Consider the following 23,379-nt stretch of genomic DNA (forward strand, 5'->3'; position numbering starts at 1 on the left):
TCCAACTCACAGGGCAGCCTGTGTGTTTGTCAGGCAGTTCCCACCCTGCTTTAGATCTTCCCTCAACATGTTGATGATGCTGGGAACAGGCAGATGTGTGGTGTTGTGGTGGGGGCAGAGGAAGCACATGTGGCTCTGCTGTGTGTGTCTCTTTCTGCACAACAGAGATTGTGTGGAGAAAAACACCTGAAGAGGGCTACAGCTTCCCAAAATTCAGCTGCCTTTGTCGCCTCTTAAGAATTACAGGGAATGTGCAGTGCCTTTTTCTGTGATTCACAGACTGAGCCCCTCTGTGGTCTTTGGATCTGCTGTTGATTGCGGCCTTCTTAATCCAACCACTGCTCTTCCAATTTTACCACCACAACACGTCTTCTATTTTTAACAAGCTGCCCAGAATGACTGGGTTGCAGTGCTGCAATATTGTGATGACATTTCAGTTTTGCAACAAGACTGGAACTTGGCCTGCACTAAAGAGCAAGCAGCCATAAATAAGGGGAAGAAAGTGTACTCTCTGAAGTGTACACAGTTGCTGTCATGGGAGACCTGCAGGCATACCTCTCAGCCTCAAAAGAAATTACAGGCATCTGCATTTTTGAGCTGTAACAAGACCTGATTGTTCTTGCACATATACTAGTGAAAATCAGGAGTGATTCTAGTTGTAGAGTGAGGATAAGCATATGCATTGGTTGGAATAGTTCATTGAATATTTGGCAGGCAGAATATGCATAGATATGCATAGATATGTTTGCTTTCCTTGAGCCATTTTTGTGAGGTGGAATGGATATCTGTAGCATGGAACACATGGCTTTGGATTTAAAATGGACACGCATAGAGACAGCTGTGAGGCAAGACATACACACGCTCACACACGCAAGGTAGAATGATGTGGAGTAAACTTTGGAAAGATGCTGAAATTAGAAATGCATCTCATGCATACTAATTTCTTTTGTGAGGTCAGGTATGGTAAAACTGAAGAGTGAAATGACCTCCATGTGAAGCTCATGTTTGGAACACTGAAGGAATGAGTTCTGAGAAAAATCTCCTACAGTTGGACTTGGCAGGGAGTGAATGTTCTGCCAAGATGTAGAGCTGGATTCCTTGTTGGAATGAAGTCTTCAAGTTATTCTGCATTCATCCCTTCAGAAATTTAAAAGATGCCTTCTTCATATCCATTTTCACTGGGGGGGGGGTGTTTTAAAAAAGCAGGCACACTTCTTTTACTAGTTTTCTCTAATACAGTTTGGCCTATCTAAGGGATGAAAAATGGTTTGCTGAGAATATCTGTTGTAATCAGAATAGCCTTTGCAGTGATTAGCAAATTTGCTATGGAATTAGCTAGCAACAAAAAAGAATGGTCAAGAAATGAACTATATCTGGTGATAAGGAGAGCACAAAAACAACCAGTGAGGAATGGAGACTTTGGGTGAAGCAAAGAGAAGAATACGATGCAAACAGAAAAGTGCAAATAACAAGAAGCAAATTTAGAGGAGAAGTACTCTGCCTAGAGACTACAGGTGTGGAGGGTAGCAAGTGCTATGCTTAGTTGCAATGATACACAGCAGAAGGTGACAGCATAATCAGCCTTTTCTCTTCCATGTTATATAACTAGAAAGTATTTAAAAACAAACAAACTAGAGTACTCTGAAGCCTGAAGAATAAAACCAAAGCCTATGTTCAAAATATTAAAATGGAACATAGAAGAGCTCAAGAGGCTTGCCAAAAGGTTCCCAATGACAGATACCTTTTCCATTGCCCTTCATTCTTGTCTCTGAACTGTGACTTACTTTCATTACATCCTTTCATTGTTTTCCTTCCCCACCCCCTTTCCATTTTCTTCATTGGCTGTTCTGTATGACTTTTGATGCCCTACTGACCTCCTTTGCCTTGTGACCTTTGGCCCTTGCCCTGTGACCTCCTGGCTCGGTCTTCTTCAGCTGTTGCCTCTTCTCAATTCAGTGCGGCTGGCTCCACCCCCAGTCATAAAGAGACGCACCTTCCAGGTATCCTTCTTCTTTTCCTGGTTTTAAGCATTTTCTTTTCATTCAGAGACTGGCAATTAATCAGCTTCCTTTCTTTCCTTAAAGAGGGTTTCATGAAAACTAGAAGAAGCAGGGATTTCTTTAGAGAGTCAGTTTTATCCACCATTTGACATGCCTGTACATCAGAAATGACCCCACAAGCTGGTTTTAGTTCACTTGTGTGCTTGCACTCTCAGTTTAAGCAGCTAAGCATGAACAGAAATATTTTGGCTGCTTCTCCTGATGATCTGATTTCAGGGCCACACAAGATGCTGCAAGAAAGAGTGTTATTGAGGAAGAACAAGGTTTTCACAGGATATACTTGAAGAAAAGGATTGCTTCTTTTTCTTGGAGAGAGAGCAAATGACCTCCCCTTGCAGTACTATAGAATATCTGAAGGAGAACTGAATCTAAGAGCCCCCCATGCATTATACTGAGGCTGTGTTTACTATGAGACTATGCACTGGTGTCATGCAGGTATCACCTGCAGTAAACATGTAAACATATATTTTAAGGCAAGTTTGCACAACTTGGGACCTATCAAGCAGAATGTAGTGTATGGCAACCCAGAGGCTCAGCAAACTGTCTAGACCTTTAAAAACAAGGGGACTGTTAAGCACCCAGAACACCACAACACATTGTAGGGTGGCTGTTTTCAGCTTGCTAGATCAGACGTTCTCAAGGCCTGGCAAAGTGTGACAAACAGGCACCCATCTCTAAATACCTGAGGATTTGTGTCATGGACACCAGACTGGTCATGGCTCCTCTGGGAGTGTCTACACTTAATATGTTTACTGTGGAAAGTGTTGGTTTTGATAGGTCAGTGTAACTTTACTAAACACAGTTGCCACACAAAATAATATCCTGATTGCATCCACAGCAAACACCCTTTGACTTCCCAGACAGACAGACTGTAGCACTAACAGTAAGGGAACCTCTGCTGACAATCTCTTCAACTCCTCTAGAGATAGCTATGTCACTTTGAATGAAGGCACTGGAACGAATTAGCTTGTATATCTATGGAGATTTATACATGGGCATTTGGCAAGTACTGGCTCAGCTGCCTACAACATCCTTCAGAGGATACAGCCGCAGTGCCCTTGGCTTTGTTTGAGGACAGTATTATGTGTGTTTGTGTAGATGAGTGCAGATGGTTCATCTCAGCAAGAGTTCTCTATAGTGAGATGCCAACCCACACAAAGCCTCTTGTTACTGTGGCATTATGGTATGCTTATGAATACTTTTAGCCTGGAATGGCCCTCTAGGATTCATCTGGAATGTAACTGGATGGAGGGAGTAAGTCAGAGATCAAACGCCATACTTATCGGATGTCACATGCCTATTTTTAACCATTAATTGGAGCTATATAATTTTTTTAAAAGTTTTGCTAAGCACCAAGTGGTTTCATTGTGTGTGGATTTAATGTTCTGTTAGAGTTCACTGCAGGCTATCTCACACAACCACTTTGGCTGGGTGTAAAAAAACAAAACAGGGAAGTCAGCGAAACAGACAGCTGGAATTCAGGACATAGTCAAGGTTGGGTAGAGAAAAAGCAGATGCAACCAGGGTTCTTACTTCATACATTCTATTTTGCATTCTGTTAGGAAGGAGCAATATTCAGTGGAGATAGTAATAACAATGCACCAAAATAGATTGTATTTTTTATTGTATTTATTTAAAGGATTTGTAGCTCACCCTTCATCGGTACTGATACCAGGGTGAGGTACAATGTAAAATAAATGATAAACAACATCAGTAAAACAAGCAAACAAAATTCTTAAAGCCTGAGAGAAAACATAAGCTTTTAAGGAGTCTTTTGAATACAGGAAAAGAAGCAGCAGAAGCAAGTACAGAAATGAGACAGAGATGGAACAGAAGTAGTAGTTTTAGGGGGCTGTTGTCTTGTGTCATTCAGACATCCCTGAAACCCCCAGTCTGTAAATCTGTAAGGAAGGGCAGAAGAAGGAGAAGCCTTAAGAACAATGGCAAGGGCTCGTTTGATGGGCTTTAGTATTGATGCTCGCTTTCCCAGTCTAAGATCTGATTGAGAGTTGTATTCCTTCTGACGGGAGCTTTAAAGTCATTCAGGAATCCATGCAGAAAGCCCATCCACACGTTGCCCTTTGCCCAAGTTTTGGAAACCCCCTTCAGGTACTTACTAACAGCAACTTGCTTGGCTTGGCTCTTCTTCCTTTGCTCAGGCTCTGCTTGCTATAGCTCACACTCCAGGGTCATTGTGCTGCACTGATGATAGCGTTGTTTTCAATACACCTCAGGGTGAACAGGGACAGGCAGGAATCCAAGGGCCTCCAGGGCCACCTGGGCCACCAGGCCTCCCAGGGACTCCAGGACAACCTGGACCAACTGGACCAGCTGTAAGTACCTCTTCAATTGCTTGTGTCTGTTTCCCATACTTCCTGTTCTCCGAAGAACCAAAGATCTGGCTTTTACCTCCATGGTGGTTCTGCAATGGTGGTGCCCCAAATCCTCCCATGTTACATGAGGATTCCAATTCCTCTGCCCCAGTCTGTGGGAACTTCCAGGGTGAAGAAGTCACACTCTGGCTGCAATTATGTCACTCTCAGCAGGACGCCCAACTTTTAAAAGCCTCAAATTCTATTTGATGTTCTGGTAACAGCACCATTCCTGCAGCGACAGTAAGCATTTTCAAAAGGTCAAAATCACTCTTGTTGAAATAAGGGTTTACCAAGCTGGCATCTCTGAAAGACACATTTCTGTGTTGCCTTAGGGAAAAGCAGGAGAACCAGGGAAGCCTGGCAAGGATGGAAAGGTATCCGTTTCATCTTTTCCTTTACTACGGTTGCTGCATTTGCTTGCATGAACGTGATTTATTTCTTGGTGCCTTCAAGGGACATAATGAATGCTGGCTCAACAGTGCCATACAACTGCATGCATTAAGGGAAGGGTAGGCAAGCAGTGAAGGGAGTTGGTCATTCAGTGATCATTCTCTTGCCAGCTTCGTCTGAATGTAGTCTGCTAAAAGTCCAGTTACTCTGTTCTCAGATTTTAAAACCCCTCTTAACTCTAGGATTTTTTTAAAAAAATCCTATGAACTTCAGCCTAATGATCTGAGTGCATGATGGAGGGTAAACTTGAAATAATTGGGAGTGAGAATTTTTTTCAACTCATCTTGCTGTAATCCTAGGATAAGCACTTATAAGCACAAAACAGGCTTATTATCTTTGAAAAAGAGAGGGAGGGAAAGAGTCCTGAGCTGCATACACACCATACATTTGAAGTACTTTTAAAGCATATCCTCCCTACCTTAAGAATCCTGGGAACTGTAGTTTGTTAAGGGTGTTGAGAATTGTAGCTCTATCAGGGGTGATTTACAGTGCTTTAATGGTGCGGCTTCTCTGCAGTCATGGGCCTAAAATGCATTATTATTTTTTTGTCATCCCAATAAGCTCTGGGACCATAGCCTAGTAGTTTGGGTGTATGGAAAGATGTTTGTGAACTATCAGCTGACATTTATTAAAATGAATAGTTCAGGGTCTATAAAGGAGAAATAATGCAACATGGTGCATGCTTGATATGGGGCTTAGAATTCATTTACTTACTACAGAGGATAATTTCTGCATACATTATTTAAGTAATAAAAGATAAAATATATGGTGGTATGGTATAAGGAGAAGTAAATGTAGTACAGAACTTAGCATATTGCCCAGTGCTGTGGGGATTTTCAGGTTTTTACTACTTCATGATGTCATATGCTTTTATCTGCAGGGCTTGCCAGGACCTCCTGGACCAAAGGTGAGTAAAACAACTCAGAAGAAATACCAGTTATAAAAACTGCCCTCTAAAATTTCAAATACTTTGTGAGTGAAATGTGAAATGCAGTGAAGTCCAGAATGTGGTTATAAACTGTTCTCAGGATGCTGCAAAGTGCTTTGAGAATGAACAAGGGAAAACCCTACACACACAAAAGTATTAGGGATCTTCTAATTAATTTGTTTATTTAAGGATCCATGACCCTGACTTGTCATGTTTAATGCATCTTAGAAGCACAGGCTCAAATCTATATATAGCAAAGGAACAAGTTCTGAATAAACCTACTGTGTATGTACCTTTGGAAGCTATAGGAAAATAAGGACAACCTGTTTGCCTTAATGTTTTTATTAGTGTGAGAATTAATAATGTGTGAAGAACTCATGTTCCTCCTAATCATATTCTTACCTTCACATAAGACCAGTTTTGAATCAGGCCCTACCTGATTTAGAACCACAAACTAAGAGCCAGTTAGAAGAGGTTGGGAAGTATGCCAGGAACTAGCTAGGAAGTAAAATCATTCTTCCACACCTTTTGAACAGAGAGAAACTTAGCTTTAAAAACCTGCATATCTGTAATGAGCTCCACAGCACAATTAAGATTGGGTTGGCAGGCTCTGGAGGAGGAAGAGGAGGAAGAAGAAACCGAGGAACAGGGATCTCCCCTTTCCACCCTGATTTCAGTTACTTTGGAAAAGAGAACAGGGGTGCACGTTCTCCCCTCTGACCTTTTTTAGGGAGGGCTTTGGTCAACTGAGAGGGGAAGCTGAACAGGGAGGCATCAGTGACTGAACAGGAGGGTGCAACCTTGTCATTTAGAACCAGGCAGGGAGCAGACCAGCTTGCACCGATGGAGTGTGTACTTGCAAAATTGTCATTCTTACAAGGTGAGAGAGTCTCGTGAGTGAGCATCCCAAGCCTTGCTTTACAAAGCTTGGCAAGAGGGGCAGGAAAACTTGTTGGGACGTATTCATCGCTTCTGTCCAATTCTGAACTTCTTGCCTGCTCCTGAACTCCTTAATCCTGACTCCTGAGCACTGGGTCTGCTGCCAAACCTGCACTGTTACTTGCCTGAATAAATATCTCTTTCTTAACTTCAAGGAAGAGCTTCTGTCTGAATGTGTTGGGCGGGAGCCAGGACAATATTTTTGATACTATAGAATTCTCCTTGCTACTGCATGCCACTACTTTTTCTACTCCTCCAAAGAGGGGCAGGTAATACCCAACATTTGGTCACGCAGAGATCCCTAAAGGCTAGAATGGTCCAATATTAGAGTTAAGTGAGCTGAAAAATTTGCAAGGGACATGAATACCCCACAGCTCTTCTTTGGGACTCCTGTATCTGTCCATGTCCCCCTCAGATTCTTACGTTCATGTTCATAAAGGGAAAGGGGTTTCAGTCTGAATGCAATCTAACTCAATCCTTGTTTGTGTTTTTATTTCAATTGGCATTTACAGGGGGACCCTGGAATTCAGGGGTACCATGGAAGAAAGGTATGGTTGTTGTTTTTTAGAAGCATAAGACTAGAAAATGAAATAAGCACAGCAGCGTTTGAAATGCATTAATGTAGATCTGAGCCATCTGGGAAAGTGCTGGCAAAGATACACCATCCTTGCCTTACTCATGCACACAGACACAAGCATATCCTGGTTATCACACTTTGCTCATTTCCTACCTTGAGCAGCTTCGGCTGGGAGTGACGGGGCTTGAAGTAAGTGTGACTTCTTCCCCTGCAGCCATCACAACCTCTGTCATGCCCCATGGGTAGAATCTGTTAACAAGAGGGTGGGACTGGAGAAGTTTCCAATTTTTCAGGCTCTCTTGGTTGCTTACGACAGTTTCTGCCGGGAACAACTGTAAGCCCCTGAAGATTTGACACCTATCTGGAATAAAAATGAGTTTGAATCCACATTCACATGCAAAATGTACAAACTCTGGGTATCCTTCAGTGGTTCCACCCTTGGCTGAATCTGACTAGACCCGATCCAAACTGTCAGAGGGGCACATGAAAACCTCCTTGCACATAGAAAGCTAATGTCGGGAACATACACAGAGAGAGATTTTGATAATGTGAGCACTTTCGAAGAAGCAATTCCCCGTGTATCTTCTGGGATGGTACAGTCCACTGAAACGTTTGGGTCAGCTCTTACCTACTTGCCTTATATGGCTGATCTTACTTACCACTTTGTTGGAGTTTGTGACGCTTCTGTTATTTTTACAATGAGTCCTTTTATTATGATTTCCTTGATTTATCGTGCTGCAAGTTATATTGAATGTTATAAGTCTAGTAGGTTCATTTTGGTGCTAGGGTTGAGTCCCAGCAGTTTCCAAGAGATGGCTTCTAAATCTTGTGACTTGGGTCATGGAACTCAGGTGTTAGGTGAAACATGGGGAAAGTGTTGACTTGGTTTGGTTGGCATCCGTCTGTCTCGGGAGACAATGGTGCAGTGTAACTTTGGGGGTGAAATCAAACTATTGGAAGGTTATAGTGCCAGCTGTGGCTGTAGATACTGATACAGGAGAGGTATGTGTTGTTGTTGCTTTTTTGAATACCTTCCTGTATTAATCCAGGCAGGACAGCAAGGGTGTCATCCTGAGATTACTGTCCACCACTTCTTTAATAATATTTCTTCTTAGCCAGAAAACTTGACTTTTTATGACCCTTATCTGTACCTATTCCTTCCTGTCTTTCCTTGTATCTTTTCCCCAGGGTGAGGTGGGTGAGGCTGGCTTACCTGGCACCCCTGGCCTTCCTGGTCCTTCTGGCCCAAAGGTAACTTTTGCATTGCACCAGCAACTTCCCATGTCCCAAATTCAACCGATTGCTACTTCACTGTGTTACAACAATGATGTTCATATGAACATCCCATACATGGACAAGAGGAGTGGTGTTGCACCCAGAGGACATTCTGCACACATGTATGGCAAATATTTTCCCCCAGTCTTGACCTGAAGGTTTAGTGACCCATTGTGATGGGTAGTAGAAACACTCCTCCCCCCCGCCACCTCACTTTTGCTAGGGCAGGTGAAAACACCACTCTTTGCCCAGGAATTTCTAATTCCTGCTGCAGAGGCTTTCTCCCATTAATTAGTGGTGAGAGGAATATTCTGATCTCATATGTTCTAGAATTGAATCCTGGCATTGAAAACAGATGCTATGGCTGGGTTCTAGCCCAAACAATACTCTGTGCTCTTGTTTCTGGTCAAAGAAAGTTGCTTGGTTTTATAGTGCTTGAAAAACCTGTGAAGCCAGAGACAATAGAAGAAGGAAAAAATGTATGTGTACACTGTGCGCTCTGTCATACCATCTTAAATTTTGTCTTTCTACAACCTACATAGTTTTCAAGTGTGCCACCCTTCATTTCTCATCCATTTCTCAATGCAGCTCATTTTCCCTAATTTCTTATTTCTGCCTGTCCTCCCCCCTCTTTTTCTACCCCCCCCCATTTTCTTCTCTTTGTTTTCCCTTGCACAGGGTGAAAAGGGGGAGCCTAGCATGAAGGTAGGCATGGTGTCAATCTGGTATGGGAATTGTTACTCAGAACAATGTATTGTTATAAAAATCTTGACCCAAGACAGACCTGTGGCCTATTTAATAGCATATCCATCTGTGTTGTGATTAACCACTAGCAGACTTCCATGTCCTGGCTCCACTAGGCACACACAGAGAGACACGGTGAAATCTATCTTTATGAGTTTGGTGGAATTTGACTCTTTGCAAAGGCATCTCTTTGACTACTCAAACTGGCTGATGATTTCTTGCCCTTCTGTATCTTGTGAGACGGGTTGGGGTTTCTTCACAATGTCTGGTTAGCTGACACATCAAACCCACTCTAAAATCAGCAGATCCTGATGTTGAGGTTTGGCATGCTCCTTTCTTTTCTTCTGATGCTCGGAGCCCTTTTAAGAGAGGCTAACATGATTTCATGCCCATATGTTATCTATTTGATTAAAATGTATATTGAGCCTATAAATTTTGAATATATCCCTGTGTTTTTTTAAAAAAGGTATTACAACTTTGGCCAAGATCCACAAAAGACAAGGCAAACTATAACAGGCTGTATGATTTAAATGTCTTCGGGGCTGGTTCTAGCTCAGTTGGTTAGTCTGATGCTGATAGCACCAAGGTTGCAGGTTCAATCCCCGTATGGGAGAGCTGCATTTTCCTGCATTGCAGGGGGTTAGATTAGATGATCCTCAGGGTCCTTTCCAACTCTACAATTACACACTACTTCGTGTGTGTAAACTCATCTAAAAATGTCTATTTGGATAGCTTGTCTTTTCAATGTACCCGCTACAACTTACTGAGACAAATTTGATTTATTAATGTATTTATATGCTGCCCATTCACATACAATATCAAGACGGTGCAAAACAAGATATGCTAATACAATTGGCTTCCCAGCACATGTATCAAGGTAATTTAATGGTCATATCCTCCCTATTCTTTTTTAAGTACAGACGCTCCATTCTTCCCTTATTCCTTACTGTTCATGAGCAAGAGAAATACATTCACTAAGGTACTAATAGGAAAGAAAACTTGACATCCGTCACCTACTGTGCAGAAAGGCAGCCCCTTATAAACTGCTGCCCTAGGCTGCAGCCTAGACTTCATAGTAGGTTGCAATGAGTCTGCTTTCAAAGACACCACAGTTATTCACATGTTGTGTCTGTCATTACCCAACAGCAAGTTGCATATTAAGAGGAAGGTGGGTAATCATTAGCAACTAATATCAGTGCTAACTAGCATATCCCAGTGATGTTCTCCACACCTACCCAGAGGCTGCCTCCTGATTTTCCAGGCAGCTGAAAAATACATACACATTCTCCAAGGTGAAAGGGATTATACATCAAGAGTTTCACAACCTGTCTGTGAGCACAGCCAGATCATTAAACCCTGGAGATCTGGAGATCTTCTTAATCCAGGTTTTCCAATTGGATTGTGATGAGAAGGAAGCGTCAATTTCATGGTTAAGAAAAATCAAAGCTCCATGAAACTTGTAGTTTAAAGAGGAAACCAGCAGGAGACTGTCCTGCTGGGAAGAAATGAACAGCATTTTGTCTCTCTCCCCCCCCCCCCAACAGCCCACCCTCAAGCTTTGAATTGAGATCCTGGGCTGCCCTCTGCTGGTTTGTTAGAAGCAGAAACAAATTCCAGTACGTTGTTTCATGTTATCTTTAGTGACAATCAAAACTGTTCTCCCATTTTTGGCACTTGTGAACACATATGTTTGGTTTAGATACTGTTCAAATCCCTTTTATCTATCTGTCTGTCTGTCTGTCTATTTGTTTATTTCCTGGTGTCATGCGTATATGCGGTCGCGTGTGAATTGATCACACATAAGTAGGGGGTGTGTGCCTGTATATATTAGTGAACATGACATTCAAAGATGCATTCTGCATTTTTGAAATTGCTTGCAAAAATGTGTATATTTGGAAAAATTGTAAACAGAAATGTGTTTATTAAAAGAAATTAGCACGTAAATGTACTCAGATTTTCATGAAAAGGTTTTTTTAAAAATAGAATACTGATGTGGAAATGTGGTGAATTGAAGTTAAGTTTGGGGAAATGAGGAACTGGGAGTAACTAAAATTGTCACAATCATCCATCCATAGTCCAGAGAGACGCTCATGTCTATATGTTACACACATAGGAAGGAAGTGTCATCCAAAACTCCAGCATCACTGAATCGCACTGCCTCTCTCCTCCCATAGTATTTAGGCTCACTTGCTCCATGTGGTCCATTGTACATCATCCCATTTCTGCAGTCATTATGTGGTAGGAAAACACAAGATATGATGATGGCAGGGTAAATGATCGCTTGCATTGCTGGGGAGAATTTGACACACTACCCATACAGCAAAAGAGTTGATCTGTGTTTTGGCCGCCGTGCAGAGAAGTTGTTTTCAGATGTAATAAATTCAGCACAGTGAAGTTCTGTATTTTCTGGGAAGGTAGTTAACATCAGCCAGTTGAAGTGACATTGAGAAGGTCGTAAGTCAATCCCTACGCCTATGGCATATTAGCATAATATCTCTGCAACACTACCTAACACCACAAGCCATGAGCTGCACTGATTATTTATTTATTTGCTGGCACAACCAGTCCCTAGTTTGATTCTGGCATTACGTTTTGACATTTTCCCCATGCAAAAGATGAAGAAAACCATGTTCTCATCATAACTTTAACACTTCAAATGTTTAATACTAAATTCAGGATTTACTAATTATATTGTAAGAAATTATCACAGCAATGGTTGTCTTCTAGTCTGAATCGTCAGAGCTTCTTGAGATCTTATGGAATACAGTTTTCTCCAGTTTCAGTGGTTACCAACAAAGGTCATATGGGGACCTATGTTTTCCCCTCACTCTTCCATCTTCATTATCTTTATCTTGTTTTTTTCCTATTTCAGGGGGAGAGGGGCATGCCAGGGCTACCAGGAAAACAAGGAGTTCAGGTATTCTGCAAGGAATGGAGTCTGACTTATCCAACCACCCTTACCCATACCTCTCAACTGACCCTGAGTCTCAGAGATTACACCAATTACCTTTAACATTCTCTACATGTATTCTGTACATGTATTTCCTACTCTTAAAATACAAAAAGCTCAAAGTCTGATTTAGCAAAAGGAAGAAGAACCAGGAAGAAATGTTTTGCTGAACAAATGGCATGCCTGTTCCTCAACAGTTTTCCCATTGTGGAAAGAAGTGAAGTGAAATGGGTGCCTTAAGATACCCACTGCAATGAGTGTGTGGTCCACTAAACCAATCTGTGCTTCATCTGCACTACGGAAACAGAGAGCATAAATTTGACTGATTTGCCATTGGATCAAGGTTCAAATGTTTATTACTTTCAGAGGAGTGGAGAAGAATTCCACTTGAGTATGTGCTTAGTTTTAAATTCATAGCTGTGATTCAGATTAAACTCCAGTTCACATATTTTAGGTCAGAATAACCCTTATTTAAAGGATTCCGGAATTGCATTCATTTACATGTTAAAGGACTGACATGCCATCTCTTCAATCAAATCCACCCTCCCAATATATATTTATCCCCTTCATGTCTCTAGCCCATAGTTACTAAACATTACTCACATCTGATGCATTTCTGAATGTTTCTTTCACCTGTTATTACATAGAATCCCTGATTTCCATCTTCTGTCCTTGTGTTTTTTAGCTATGCCCCTGATTTCTGTTTCAGAAAGTTGAGAGGTATGATCCTTCTCCCTCTTCTTCCATCCCCATCTGCTTCACACCTTTCAATGTTTGAACCTGTTTGCCCTTCTTGGTTTATGATTTAAATTTGCTTCTCCAAGCAAGTCTCTTTGTTGTTCATCTATTGCACTAAACTCTCCAAACCCCCATTATTCTATGTCTAACATTAAATATTTCCATCCGTTCCCACTTCTTTCCCTAGGACCATTTGCTCTTGTAATCAAATGCTCTCGTTGAAGAGCCTAACAGATACTAATATGTAGAATGTGCCCACCTCCTTTATTTAGCCAATAAGCACTCATCTCAAGGTTCATCTGCACTGCAATTTTTGTCTAGGAAATTCTTACCACTTGATATCCTTCCCAAAGGCTTCCAGTATCTTTCTTTCCCTGCCCAGGTGTTACATGTTATATATTGGCTGCTTTGATGAGCTTGCTCCCCATTAGCATCATTTCCAGTCATTAATAGGGTGCAGTCAAATACAGTGGTCTACAGTGGGCATTATTTTTGCCATAAAAATGCTACTGAACGTGGCCTCATCATGGTGACTGGTCCTTCTTCCTGCTGAAACACTTGTAAGTGTATTTCAAGTGGATCGAGCCATTACATTCTGCATATCCATGGCCATCTTGAGGCCATTGGGAAGGATATGTGGAGACACAAGGTAACAGCCTTTATAGGTGTACTTCCCAACTTTGGCTGTGTTCACATGTAATGCTAAACCACAGTTTATGTTACAAAACTGAGTTGCAGTGAGCCTTTGGCTTGGTCCCTCCTTCTCTGGCAAAACCATGAAGAGGAGTTAATAAGTTTTTGTTTCCTTATTTGACTAACTGCAGCTTGTTATGATGTTCAAACCTGGGCAGACTTCAGATACTCTTAAATATGGTTTGCTAAAACAAGTCAGCTTCAGACTGTGACTTATAAATCTGGCTTGTTTGAGTAGATTGTAGCTATGATTAACCACAGTTTAGGGTTGCACAGAATGAACAGCTGTGGTTAATATAAAATGGAAGCAGAAGATTCTAGCCTTCCGGCAGCTATGCCAAAAGAGGAGAGGAGAAGAGAAGAGAAGAGAAGTGAATGCAAGAGTCCTAGGCTCATTGTGGCTTGTCCTCATAATGTTAAGACATAGTTTAGCATTACATGCTGATGGAGCCATTATAGACAGAGCTGGGGTCCCTTATCATAGGGAGGCCATTTTCTGTAGTATCCCTTTCATCAGCCTCAATATATGCTTCAGGCTTCACAAAGAATCACCCAAGTTTGATTCAGATGAACAGCCAAAATAGCTAAGTCATCAAAGGACAATATTTTTTTACGTGGACTGTTCTTTTAAATGCACTGACATAATGCAGATACTGTAGCTGACAATCTCCTGGATAATGTGTGAAGTCATATGTAAAAATAACCAGTTGTTTCTTGTGTGGTGCCTTTACCACCTCAACAATTTGCCTGAATCCAACTGCAAATCAAAGGTTAAGTAACTGGTAGAGATATGAGGACAAAACCGATCACTCATTTGTCACATGTTATACAAAAAATCCTGCGGATGTGAGGAATTATTCATTTTCCTGCCATTTAAAGTACAAAGATCTCCTGACAGATCCCGTGGCTGTATAGCATTCTTGCTACATTTCATTTCATTCCCCCACCTTAATGTCCCATTACTAATATTCACATTTTCCCTCAGTCATAAAATAATACTAGATATGCACAATTGCATACATGAGACCATAAACTGTTCAATAAAGTTGATGATGAAAACCTTAAGATTATGAAACAGCCAAGGTTTGGTTTCTGCTAAAAGTAATAGCACAGCTTCTCTTTAAAAACAATAGCAAGATGCATTGATAATGCTAGTGTAGAGGAACTGTGAAACACTCCTGTCTAGACCCAAGAGTCTTAAAACCTCCGCCCTCAGGAAATTCTTTCCACATTGATTTGTCTGCGGAAGGACCCCATTGCATGTGTTGAGGAACCCCTTTGTGGTACCGAACAATTTATAGTGATTTCATGTGGACCAGTGATGTGCTCCACAATGCACCTAGCACTCCCTGCAACCAAACATTGCAGGAGATGGTAATGGAAGGCAAACTGTGCTTGAGAGAAGTTTGTCTGCCAATACTGAATTCCTCATTGAGGAATCCCTTAGGGCCAAGCCAGAGGTGACAGCAGCAGACCTTTCTCTTCCTCTTCCTCTTCCTCTCTCCCCCTCCCCGCCCCACCTTTCTCTTTCTCTCTTTGAACTAAAAGAGGAACACAGGTGTGGATTTAGGTTTAGAAAATTTGCTCCTAACTGCAGCTTATCTCCCAGCAGTGTGCCCCTTTAGGTCAGAGGTGGGGAATTTGCAGTCCTACGGGAGTTATGAGATTCTGCTAGTCCCAGCCAGCATGGGCAATAGTCAGGGCTAAAGGGAGTTGTAGTCCAAAAACAGCTGGAGATCCAGGTTTGGGGAACATTGAGCTGGATGGACCAGTGATCTGTCTCAGTATCAGGGAGCTTCCTGTGCTCTTGTGTGTTGATGCTTTTGTTATCTGTGCTCTGGCATCAGAAAAGTCTTTGCGGGGAGAGGCTAGAGGGAAGTAAGCAGTGGGTTTCGTAAGGGATTCATTCACGCACACACCCTTTTTCTATGAAAAATCAGGTGCACCCAACACGCCCTGTGCTGCTGTCAGATCTAGTTTGGCCCTAGTAATCTTCCAAGGCTGTTGGCTTCTATTTTACATTACCTTAGGTATGCTTTGCCCCCTCCCCAAGAAAAAAAAGAGAAACTTTCTGAAACTTTCTCTCTTGAGCAAACACCTTTTTTCACCATCTATCAAAGTATCCCTGTCTTTCCTTTTTCTCTGTCAGGGGGATCCTGGAATTGCGGTGGCAGGCATGAAGGTTAGTTTTCAAGTGCTAACCTCCTCTCGGGGGGGGGGGGGCTGTAGAGCACTCTTAGGAGATGAAAACAGAGGTGTGCTCTCAACTTAGCATCAAATAGTGGGGAGCAGAGAACTGAAAAGCAAAGCACAGCCCTGAGATTAGAGCTGCTGTTTTAATAAAAAGCATTTTAAAAAAAGAATTATCCTTAATACTACTTACTTTTTTGCCAGTTCAACTGCTAAATTTTGGGGTTTTATTGTACTCCGAAACATCACATCTAGGGTTTTGTAATGTAGTAGAGATTATAATCCACTGGAGAGATCCTATGAGTACAAAGTTCCTTCATAGTAAAAAAAACACAAAGTGACACTTAGTCAAAAGTGCAAATGTTTAAGGTAATGTCTGGTAGTTCATAAGGAAGTTCATAATGTGCATCCATCAGATTAATTAAATAGCCACAATGGCAGATTCTCATATCATGCACTGTTGTTTTTTTAAAAAAAAAAGACGTAAAGCAGCTTTGATGTGCCAGCAAACCAGTGCTTAGAGTGGTGTACAAAAATATAGTACCACAACCCACATGAGATGCTGGTGTTACAGAGACATTATAACACTGTTGGAAACAGAAACACAGACCAGAGTGATTTCTTTTAAATGATCATAATATAACTTTTCTCGCAGACTAGTATGGAATCTAAACACATATAAAAAAACGCTGTGAAATGCTTTTTTTAAAAATGTTTGAAAAGAATATTGAATTTGCCTTGGCTCACCATTGCCATCTAATGCCACATTTGTATAATGCACTTTACAACACACATTTTATTTGCAGCTGTATAGCTGAGTCTGAGGCACCTGCCTTATCAGAGTAATTTTATAGCGCTACCAAAATTCCTTTTAAAAGGCAGGATATGTGCAGAGGGTGGAATGTTATATTTGTACTCTGCACTGAAGCAAATGGGACTTCCTCCTCCCTGGGAATTCTGTTGGCGAGGGCTGGGCCACCCAGAGCTCATCCACACTTCCATTTGTCCCATGATTTCTAGACACAGGTCTGAGAAGCTTTTTTCTTGTCCTGCCGCTTTCTCCAAGAAAATCTGCGGGTTTTTGTTGAATCAGAACAAATGGTATTTGGGTTTTCTGCAGATTGATGTTGGTTCCAATTCAGCAGTAAACCACAGGTTTTCTCAGGGAAAGTGGTGGGACAGAAGAAAAACCTCTTGGACCAAGAAATCATGGGATGAAGGGAAGTGTGGTTGAGCCCCCAAGAGCAACACGTTATTGTGCTCCATTCACTTCTATGGGAGAATGTAAAGAAGGGCACTATGGCTCTGGTGGCCCAAATCAACATTGCTCCTATCTGCATAGTCATGGTTCTCTTTTTCCAAGTTGCCTCCTTAGGACCATATTTGCAGGGCAAAATCTGCAAGCGAGGGAAGACTTCAAATCCTTTCCCATCTACTGATTCTCCCCAGAAAATAGCCCTGACTGACATTTGCATTAGAAGGAAAACATCAGAACTCAATGTTTTCTTCATTAGTTCCACCCTCAAACTTGAATATTAACAACTATTGCCCATCTGTATTTCTGCAGATTCCATTTTTGAGTCTTGAAATAAAATACTTTTGGTCCGTTTAAAGCTGGATAGAAAGTTGCATGAGTGAATTTCACATCAGTACACAGCTGTGTGAGACCTAGTGAAACCCATTAGACAGACGTAAATGCAAATTGAAATAAAGTTAAAGTGGGGCTTTGGCATGAGGTCTTCTTCAAAGAATGGTCACCTACTCTGCCTGTTAGTGCTGGAAGTAAAAGAATCACCCCTCTCCTCTCTTCTTCTCTCAGTTTGTTTTTCCATCTTTTCCTAATGCAGGGTGAGCCAGGGATTCCAGGAGCAAAGGTATTGCACTTAAAGAAACGTCTGTTCTTAGTCTGCTTTGTCTATGTTTTATTTTAAGTCTCTTAAGGAGATCTGGTGTTATAATCAGGATGTGAGTATGTGAATACTTTGGTCAGTAGAGATGTTCCCTATTTTCCTCTCCCCTCCCCAGCAGGAGACAAGTGAAATTTTACCACGGTCTGTAGAAGTTTCTATCTATCTATCTATCTATCTATCTATCTATCTATCTATCTATCTATGGAGCTACTATATCTTAGCTCTAGATCTCCTCCCCAAGCTTCAATAGAAGGGCAACAATAATGACCTACTTTACAGGATTGTTGTGTAGATTACTGAGATTAGGTGTGTGAAGTGTTTTCACCACTTTAAAACTCTATATAAATCCTACTGATGTTGTTGTTGCTATCAGCAACAAAAGTAGAAGTTTTAGCAAGTTTGCTATTTCTTTTAGGTGTTTCAGGGTTTGGCTATGTTGTGCTTGGAGACTACCAGTCAAGCGTAACAGACATAATTCTCTGCCTCCCTTTTCTTACCCATCCTCCAAATAAAGGGAGACCGTGGAGTTGCAGGGAAGATGGGCCCCCCAGGTTTGCCAGGGAAAAGGGGGCAGAGGGTAGGACATTGTCAAATGCTTGAGCTTGGTTTGCTTATTTGTCTTGTCCTTCCCCCAAACCTTGACCAGGTTGTTTTGAGCTGCATTTTCATGCTTGCCAAAGAATGCTTTTATCCTATTTCTTCCAAGTGTGGAGTGTGCTGTGTATGCCCAAAACTAAACCCAGAATTTGAAGCACCCCTGTTCAGAATACTCAAACATTAGCAGTCTTCTGAAAGAGATATGTTTATATATTGCGTCTGCTTTCACCCTTGGAATAACAAACAGGATAAGTATTGTGATGGGAGGACAGAACGATTTGGATGTCTGCTGGGATGCCGGTTTATAAGAGGATGCAATTGCTGCTGACTTTGAAGATAGCAAAATCCATGCAACTGATTAGTATAAGCTCTGGCTGCAGCTTATTAACTCTTCACATTTCCCAACTTAATTTGAAAATGAAGCACTCCATTTAATGCCTTGTGTGCACTTTGAAATATAAGTGAGCTCAACTTCTTCACTGCAGATCCAGATAGTACGTGAAAATGGCCCTCTGAGTAAACAATTTCCATCTGTACTCAAAAGTGTTATTGCGATGTCCATTTGGACCACTGCATATGCGTACCATGCAGACACAGAAAGCAGTTATATCTAGAACAGAAGTTGGCATCCTGAGAATCTCAGCTGTTGTGATTTAACTTTGAAGGCTGCCTTAGTTGTAGAAAACAGTTGGAAAGGAAAGTCAGACAGAGCTTTCAGTGGTCAGATAATCAGGTTTGCTCCATGCAGCTCTCAGTACTTCATTCTGCCCTACCACTTGGCTCATTCTTCCTCAATCTCTGTGCCCCCCCCTTCTGTTTCCCTTCCTTCCAAAGGCCTATTGCCATAAAAAGAACTGCCCTTGTTAACTCTCAGACCTGCTTTATACATCATGCTTGCACATGCAATATTAGTGATGCCCTTCCCATTAAGCAATGTGTCGCTCATATGGTTCATACCCATGTGATCCAGCTGTCAAGCAGAAATTTACAAAAATGGGCTCTCACTGGGGTACATGGAATGGATTCAGAATAAATGGTCTCAAGATAGCCTTCCGTACAGCTGGTGCTATTATAAATCAGTGTGATCAATATGATTTAAATCATGTTTCCTATTTTGAAATCCAGACATTTCTTGAGCAAAATGCATTCTGGCCAGCTCAGATAATTAGAACAGACTGGGTTGCATTTCCCTAAGGATGGGGTTACGGTCTCTGGAGTTCACAGTCTGGTGCTGCTGATTGATGAAGCACTGTCACTGGAACTGGTAGATCGGCTGCAACCCCTGCTAGATTGTCCAGCCACAATTATTGGTGCTCTGGTAACATTTAGTGTGGACTCATGAAATGCACTCTGTATTATATATCCTTTGAAGACCTTGGAAACTTCCATTAGTACAAAACACAGCAGCTACAGTGTATTAGCTATAGAGACTGCATCTCACCAGTTCTTAAATAACTATAATAGTTGCTGGTTCCTTTCTAGGCACATTGGAAAATACTGGCTATTGCCTGGATAACTTGGGGTCTGTTACTTAAAGGACTACTCTCTCCCAGTTGATTCTACCCAAAATGCAAGGTCTTCCCTCAAGGCCTTTGTTTGGATCCCACAACCATCTGACCTTGTATTTACAGTGGTGCCCCGCAAGACGAACGCTTCGCGAGACGAAAAACTTGCAAGACGAAAGGTTTTTTCGTTTTCGAGTTGCTTCGCAAGACGAATTTCCCTATGGGCTTGCTTCGCAAAACGAAGCTTTCCCCCACACCCCGGACCTATTTTGAAGCAAGGGGCAGCGGGGAGAAGATCGCTTCTCCCTGTTCCCAGCCCCACAATCTCCGGGGACAGAGGGGAAGGCGCGCGCGCCTTCCCCTCTGTCCCCGGACCTCTTTTGAACCAAGGGGCGGCAACGGGGAGAAGCGATTCTCCCCGCTGCCCCTTCCCTTGCTTTAAAACAGGTCCAGAGACAGAGGGGAAGGCGCGCGGCGCTTCCCCTCTGTCCCCGGACGGTCTCCACAGGAACGCATTGATTGATTTTCAATGCATTCCTATGGGAAACCGTGCTTCGCAAGACGAAAAACTCGCAAGAAGAAAAAACTTGCGGAACGAATTAATTTCGTCTTGCGAGGCACCACTGTACAATGTCTTTAATGGACTAGCTACCCCACCACTCATTATATTTTTTTTAAAAAAAATTTTATTAAAAGTTTAAGAATTGAAAAAGAAAAAGAAAAAAGTAAAAAAGAAAGAGAAAAAATAAACAGTACAGATCAATACATTACAATAGATATAAAAAAGCAAAAGACACAATACATCAAAACAAAAACAAAAGCAAAAACAGTTAAAAACACATCCATTATTTCCATATCTTTATCTTTCATTAACTTGTTTCATCGACCTCCTCACACACACCTCCCTTTTTGTGTTCTAGTTACTAATTATTTCAGCAAATCCTTTCCATCTTTCACTGTTTTCTATCATTTAATTATCTTAATTTATTTTAACCTTATCTTACCATTAACTCAGTCCCAACTCAGTCATTTTTTGTCCCGAATTGTCAATTTTAATAATCATCACATCCATCTTCTCATGAAGCTGTTCCAATAAAGCACTTGTCTTGCAAAATGCAATCACTAAGGCTTCTTCTGTCAACATTCTTGTCCAAGGTCAGACTCTGATTCTCACGCTCTTTAATCTCTGCAGCTGGAAAATTCCCCAGCTCCACTCCTGCGACAGTTTCAAAAGCTCCCTCTAGGGGAAACAATTTCTATTTGTATCCATCCTTTTAAATGCAGATCCAGCGACAGAGTTAGTTTCGATTTTCAGTTAGTTTTTTTGCTCCTTTTTAAGTGCAAAAGGAAACAGTGGAAACAATATATTTCTCTTATTTAACTATCTGTCAACATACGTTTTATTCACAGTCAATGAACTTTCCCAAAACGTCAATCTTACTGGCAGTTCGTTCCCAGGTTCGAAACGGTGGTGATTTATCTTTCTTCACTCTCTCTCCTGCAGGCTTAAACGATCTAGAATTTCCCCCCTCTTCTCCTGCTTCCAAGGGGGGTTTAGTAATTTTAACTGATGGAGATTTAATCCTTTACAAAAGACTTTCCAGGCTTTAGCTTGCAATGTCTTTGCTTCAATCTATTTACAAAAGAGGAAGGCGGACTTCCTGTTTGAAGCCTTCCCGTTTCGATGCCAAATTAAGAAGTTTAGAGATCCAATTTTCCGTTCTACTCACGGGTAGTTGTTTAGAGTCCAATTGTCCACAGGAAAAGTCAGCGCTCTCCGGCAACAGCAATGCGGCTTCACTCCGTGACAGAAGCAGTCGGTTCGAAGCACCGCGCCGCTCACCCCACGTCGCTCTGGATCCCCAAAACCGGGTTTCCCCGCTAGTAGGGGAGGCGCAAAAGGTGCCAGCCGAATCCCACGTCCACAGGCTTCTCCCGCCTGTGGTTTTTGGTGGGTCTCCGCCTCGCCGTGGCGGTCCAGACCCTGATTTCCATGGAGCGGATTCCTCCCGATCAGAGGAAATCCGCCATTGCCGGAGGCGCTAACCCGGAAGTCTCCCCACCACTCATTATAAAGTGTTTTTGGCAGCAATTTCCTTTCCTTATTTTCCCATGCATTTCGGTGTGTTGAATAGCTGATTTAAATTGCAGTTGGATGTCTGGTTTGGTTTTTTGGGGATGGATGCTGCTGTTTCTGTGTTTTACATTGTTTTTGATGGTGAATTTTTGTGTTGTTTTTGTTTGTTCTTTTAACTGCACACTGCCTTTGGGGCGTAAGCCAAAGGTGGCTCATAAAAAGATCAAAATGAATTTGTTTGCAACTGAATGCTGCTTTTATGTAATGCAAAGGCACAGCTCAAAATGTTTGGCCATTCAGCCCACAGACCCTTTTGTACTATGGAGTGATCTCTCCTTATAGCTGAAGCATCAGCGGTGTAGTTAGCCACTAGGACACCTGGGGCGGCGTGCATGCCCTGCACCCAGGGGCAAGGGAAGCCACCCACTGGGTGGGGTTTAGCCGGGGCAGGCCACTGCCTCTCCCTCATCTGTAGGGCAGCTGAGGGGGAGGCAGCAGATGGCTGCAAGCTCCACACTGCTGTTTCGACACTGCGGAGCCTGCAGATGCATGAGCCACCGTGTCACTCCCAGGAGAAAGGCATGGTTGGGGCACCCCCGCGATGTGGCACCCAGTGGCGCCCCCGCCCTCCCCCCCATCTATGCCTCTGTGAAGCGTGCACACCTGCACAGAAACTTGGCAAAATCACTGAGGGCTCATCCACACTTCCGCTTGTGCCATGCCTAGAAAGTATGGTTCAAGTGGTTTCCCCGCTCCTTTTCCAGGGAAAATTTGCTCTTTAGCTCTAAGTTGAGCGAACGTCAATCTGGAAATTGCTCGTTGAATTGCTCGTTAGCTCAAAGTGGGATAAGAGGAAGTGTGCTAAGCTTGGGTTGCAACAGGTGGCCAGAACTTTCCTGAAACTAGGGATGATAATGGTGTTTCTGTGTTAGATAACTGAAATGGGAACATCCATATTGTTTGTTTTATCAAGCTTAGGTACTTGGGCATAGCACAAGGGTATAAAGCCATCCATACTGGCACTGTAGATGGATGATCTTGGACATATACAGGATTGCATCACCTTGATTCTGGTACCTGTGACGCACCTGCCAGTTCCTGGCCCCAATATCAAACCTTCAGATAAATGATTGTCCTGTGAAGATGGTTTCTTCATAGGATGTTTGTGAAATGCAGCCTTTCAAAACTGGAAAGTTCATTAGATGGTGATTAGTTTTGAGAGATTGTTTCATTTTAAACCATGTTCTTTGAAAGAGAGAAACTTCTTGTAGCTGGAACTTTTTTTAAAAAAGAAAACCAACACACACACACACACACACACACACACACACCAACAACCTTTTATTCGACCGTCAGTCAGAAAAAGTACAT

The 23,379-nt window shown here is 42.1% G+C and overlaps 1 protein-coding gene across 10 annotated transcripts in view; it reads left to right on the forward strand.

The window, feature by feature from the left end:
• COL13A1 (collagen type XIII alpha 1 chain) overlaps positions 1–23,379 on the forward strand; it is a gene marked incomplete at its 5' end in the record, with an annotated part of 200,991 nt that overhangs the window by 137,354 nt on the left and 40,258 nt on the right. For 2 of the 10 annotated variants that reach the window (XM_083503099.1, XM_083503096.1), the window contains 8 exons: positions 1,935–2,000; positions 4,295–4,393; positions 4,768–4,809; positions 5,766–5,792; positions 7,265–7,300; positions 8,518–8,580; positions 9,283–9,309; positions 17,767–17,793. In XM_083503099.1, the coding sequence (XP_083359225.1) occupies positions 1,935–2,000; positions 4,295–4,393; positions 4,768–4,809; positions 5,766–5,792; positions 7,265–7,300; positions 8,518–8,580; positions 9,283–9,309; positions 17,767–17,793 (387 nt within the window). Of the gene's footprint in view, positions 1–1,934; positions 2,001–4,294; positions 4,394–4,767; positions 4,810–5,765; positions 5,793–7,264; positions 7,301–8,517; positions 8,581–9,282; positions 9,310–12,220; positions 12,266–15,878; positions 15,912–17,766; positions 17,794–18,343; positions 18,407–23,379 lie in introns of all 10 variants that reach the window. The other 8 variants (XM_083503094.1, XM_083503092.1, XM_083503095.1 and 5 more) reach the window with 8 other exon arrangements.

The sequence above is a fragment of the Podarcis liolepis genome (genome assembly GCF_965112155.1).
Source record: "Podarcis liolepis genome assembly, chromosome: 5".
NCBI lineage: Eukaryota > Metazoa > Chordata > Lepidosauria > Squamata > Lacertidae > Podarcis > Podarcis liolepis.